This window comes from Coffea arabica, chromosome 5c (assembly GCF_036785885.1).
Source record: "Coffea arabica cultivar ET-39 chromosome 5c, Coffea Arabica ET-39 HiFi, whole genome shotgun sequence".
NCBI lineage: Eukaryota > Viridiplantae > Streptophyta > Magnoliopsida > Gentianales > Rubiaceae > Coffea > Coffea arabica.
This window is the reverse complement of record NC_092319.1, coordinates 39,193,803-39,198,148: the sequence shown is the minus strand read 5'-3', so window position 1 is coordinate 39,198,148 and position 4,346 is coordinate 39,193,803. Positions and strand designations below refer to the sequence as shown.

The 4,346-nt window shown below is 34.5% G+C and overlaps 1 protein-coding gene across 2 annotated transcripts; it reads left to right on the top strand.

Moving 5' to 3' along the window:
* The first annotated feature begins 934 nt into the window (after nucleotides 1-934).
* Nucleotides 935-3,094, top strand: LOC113689424 (probable protein S-acyltransferase 7). 2 transcript variants are annotated; one of them, XM_072050195.1, is made up of 5 exons: nucleotides 935-1,200; nucleotides 1,556-1,717; nucleotides 1,830-2,084; nucleotides 2,174-2,407; nucleotides 2,697-3,094. In XM_072050195.1, the coding sequence occupies exons 1-5, from the start codon at nucleotides 1,075-1,077 to the stop codon at nucleotides 2,871-2,873; spliced, it is 954 nt and encodes a 317-aa protein (XP_071906296.1). In that variant the 5' UTR covers nucleotides 935-1,074; the 3' UTR covers nucleotides 2,874-3,094. The 2 variants fall into 2 exon arrangements, with proteins under 2 accessions (XP_071906296.1, XP_071906295.1); XM_072050194.1 differs by having other exon boundaries at nucleotides 935-1,374.
* Nucleotides 3,095-4,346: the final 1,252 nt, after the last annotated feature.

Genomic DNA, 4,346 nt, shown 5'->3' with positions numbered 1-4,346 from the left:
AGTCATATGTTGCAAACGAAATGGAGAACAAATGAGGATTCGAACGGCCGGCCATGATTCTGAGGGCACGTCCTATAGGTCTGAAGTTCCATTCATCATACTTGACTTAGGTCAATTAGCGTTGATATTGAAGGAAATAGTGCTTGGGTTGAGTCTGGTGCAACAATTGGCGAATTGCAGTATCCCATTGCTGAGGAAAGCTTTGCTCATGCCTTTCCTTCTGGGAACTATCCAGGCGTTGGTGTTGGTGGACACTTAGCCGTGTTGGTGGACACTCGTGCCTTTCCTAACAAAAACTCATTTGGAAATTTTTACTAAAACTTGTTGCTCAAAATCTGTTTTACAAATTAGAAATATATTAACAAAATGATATATTACAACCATTAATTCTCAAAACGAAGATCACTCTGAATGGCATTTGTATACTTATAACTTCTTAACAAGATTCATACTAAAACTAAGGATGGGTGGATTACTAATTACATTTTTATTTGTCATAAATCTCACAATTATTAGCATTCTATAACTCGTTAAGTTAAGTAAAAATTTACTATAACATTATTTAGTGATGTCATATGACATATTTTGTATTAAAAAACCACAGCTATGTTTCGATTGCAGCTATTTGTCAAAAAATTATTTACTTGCATTACAAACACATTTTTCAATACAAATTTTTATTTCATATATATCATATCATAAAAAATATTATAGTAATTAATTCAAATAATCTCCTGTCCAAACACACCCTTTATTATAGTGATCTGCTGGTTCAATCTAGCATCCATTGGTAATCCGCTGAGCCATCCATTTCAGTGGGCTCCTCCCCGAGCCCAATTTGACAGGTGTGCAAAATGGATCAGTGAGTTGACGGGCTTATTTTCCTTTATATTGCATCCGGGTGGTGCGTGCACACTTTAACCCGATGGCTTGGACCTAATGAACACAAAATAATAACCGCTTTAGTTTTCTGAAATATCTTTTCCAGTCACAAGTGACAAGTTTCACCCGGGGTGGTTATCGTCTACAAATTGAAGTTCTTAATTTGAGTCTAGATGGTAGAAATCAGAGAGAATGGAGTGGATGGCGAGTGAAGAGAAAGACGGCAGCGTAAATTCTTCAGTCGCTCAAGCTATCGATAGTTCTGCCTCATTAGAAATTGATCAACCTACAGAAAGTTCTATGTCATCAGGAAAGAAGGTAGATAAGAATTCTGAAGTTAGTTTTCAAGCAAAAAGCAAGCAACTGCTTTCTTCTCTTTGGGAGAAAATAATTAGATTCCAAAGGGTGGTTCAAGAAAAAACTTTTCGATTTTGTCGAGGCGGCGACGAACTTGAACAATCAAGAGTTTACCATTTTTGGCCTGGAAACAATGTAATCCTCCATTTGCTCTTGCTTTACATTCCAAAGCTATTTCTTATCATTGCACTTGCTGAATCTTGATAAAGCTTTTAGTTTATTGGTTTAAATGAAATGAGAAATGGAGGATTTGATGCTTACGCAAAAAAAAAAAAGAGAGGAGGATTTGATGTCGGACGTCTTATTCTGAATGTAGGTATTCTTTTTCAAAGGGAGACTGATTTGTGGTCCGGATCCAAAAGGGCTGATTTTAGCTGCCATTGCTATTAGTCTATCAAGTTGGACATTTGCGGTTCATGTTGCAAGTGACATAAGGAATCCGGCCATCATCGTAACATCTTCAATTTTGACAACAATTGTTAGTCCTAAACTAAATTTCACACACACAAACACACACACTTGTATGAGAAAGTTGTGAACGTAACTGAATGCCCTTCTGCTGATGTAACTATATATTGCCCGCAATGCAGGTTCTTGTGAACTTGGTATATGTCAGTACCATTGATCCTGGTATAATTCCTAGAAATGATCTAGGAACAATTGATGCTGGTAAACGCAGAAGGAGATCAAGGGTAGTTGTCATAAATGGGATAGAGGTGAAGTTGAAGTATTGTAACATTTGTAACATTTATCGTCCACCAAGAACTTGTCATTGTGCAACTTGTAACAATTGCATCCAACAATTCGATCACCATTGCACCTGGATCGGGCATTGCGTGGGACTGGTATGTATGATCACAACCCTGCAAGACCTTCTGGCATTAAAATTAGTTTACTAACCATAACTTTCTAATTTTTTTCTTTCAAAATGCAGAGGAATTATCGGCTTCATGTTACATTTCTATTGACAGGATTGCTCTTGTTTGCCTTCATATTCATCTTCTCATGCAAATCTCTACATCACAAATTGCCCGGAGATGGAAATGGGGTGATTGGATTGCTAAGAAATGACCCGGAGACTGTGGCATTGACATTATTCAGTTTTGTAGCCATGTGTTTTCTTGCCGGCTTTTCTTGTTATCATGTTTATCTAATTGCTATAAACCAGGTTTGCCCTTTATACTCTCATTTATGCCAACAGTACTTATATCATCACGGTTTATCTCAAACTTGAATTAATGCATATTTTTCTTGCATGATTGTAGTTCATGTATGTCAAATATATTAATTAACGGGCAATTCTTTTGAGAACGGTACTGAATTTTTGGTACAACAATTATTTAAAGTGCACAGCTTTGAGGAAATTAATTTCTGCTTTGGAACATAAACATAGAAGCCCAGTCTAAATAGCTGCTTAAACAAATTATGATGCAGTTTCTATATTATGCCTCGTGCAGACATCTTATGAGCATTTTCACCAAAAGTATGTGAGCTCTGGAAACCCCTATGACAAAGGAATCCTAAACAACATTAAGGAGGCTCTACTTGCTTCACAACCACCCTCTAGAGTCAACTTTCGAGCAGATGTGGAGCCTGGATGGTTTGGTGGATTAAGTGATATTAGCATCAAATGATTTTATTGCATATTTAGTGCGTTTGCTAGATGATTTCTTTGTTTCCTTCAATTTACTAGTCCCATTAAGAATTACATTGTACCATGTTTTGGTAGCTGAATTTCTAGTCTCAGATTGATTACAAGATGGACAGGGATAGCATAGATTATGAACCTTTTTAATTAGTGACTACATAATCATACTTCCTCATTGTTTCAAACATTTTGCTGCATTTGGGGCTACCTAAACTTTGCTTATGTAAGTTTTCCAAGTTTGGTTACTTTAATTAAGAGGAAATGCATCACTATATATTATGTTAAATTAAGATGAAAATGTTTTTGAATCTTCAACCTAGGTATTTATGTATATTTTTTAAATTATAAATTGGTAGTTTGCCTCTAACATATTCAGCATTGATCGCACAAAGGCATTTTGAATTGGATTTTTGAATTCTGTCGAGTTCGAATCATTTACAAATATTGAAGTAGTTCTTCGCCATCCAATTTCTTTGAAACTACCAAAATAAATTTATTATTTGCACAATTTTTTGTTTATTGTTTGTTAGCTCACTTGCAAAGCTGTTTTCAATGCAATAGTGTCGTGAAAAAACTTTAGGGCTTTGTATGGATTGACGAATTTAATAAAGGATTTGAAATTCACCCAAATCACTTTAGTTATTTGGATTGATTAAGAAGCATTTGACTTTGTAATTCACCAATTATTAATATATATATTAAATATTAGAATAATTGGTGATTTATAAATTCAAATACCTACTAAATAATCTAAACAATTATAGGAATTTGAGAGAATTTCAAATTATTGATCAAATTTTTGAATCCAAACACAGCATGAGAGAGAATGTACTGTTTTTTATGTTTTTGGATACTATAAAATCACTTTTAGCTACTCCCTCATGTAATGTGTTTCACTTGTAGAACCACAATAAAAGTATACAGGGGTGAGGTAGAGATAATGAGTAGATTTTTTGAAAACTAAAATACATAGTTGCGGCTCCAAAATATTCAAATTTAAAGGGCTTTTTGAAAATTTTTAGAAATTTAACGATGAACAGGAGAATTATCTAAATCTTTGAATGGGAGTATCTGGACTTGGAGGAGCCCTTCCAGGTCCATCTTTGGTGCTATCATTTCCCGTGAAACTATATAAGTTGGGGGTGGCCCTAAAAATGATGCTAAAATCTCTTCAAAAATGTTCCACTTATACCTTGTTCTCTACATTTTCCCTGAATGTTACCTATTTTGGGAGGCCTTTTGTATTTTGAAAATTATACAGTGATTTTTAAGATATCAATTTTAGAACAATTTAAAATGTTTAATAAATAACTTTACAAAAAGTTTCATAATCTTTCTAAAGCAATAAATAGAGCTTTTAGGATTATGACGATGCTCAAGTGAAGTCAGGTTCAATGTTCGAATCTAGAGTCTAGTAGTTGGCAACAAGAAGAATGTAGGGATGGATGGAAGGGTTTAA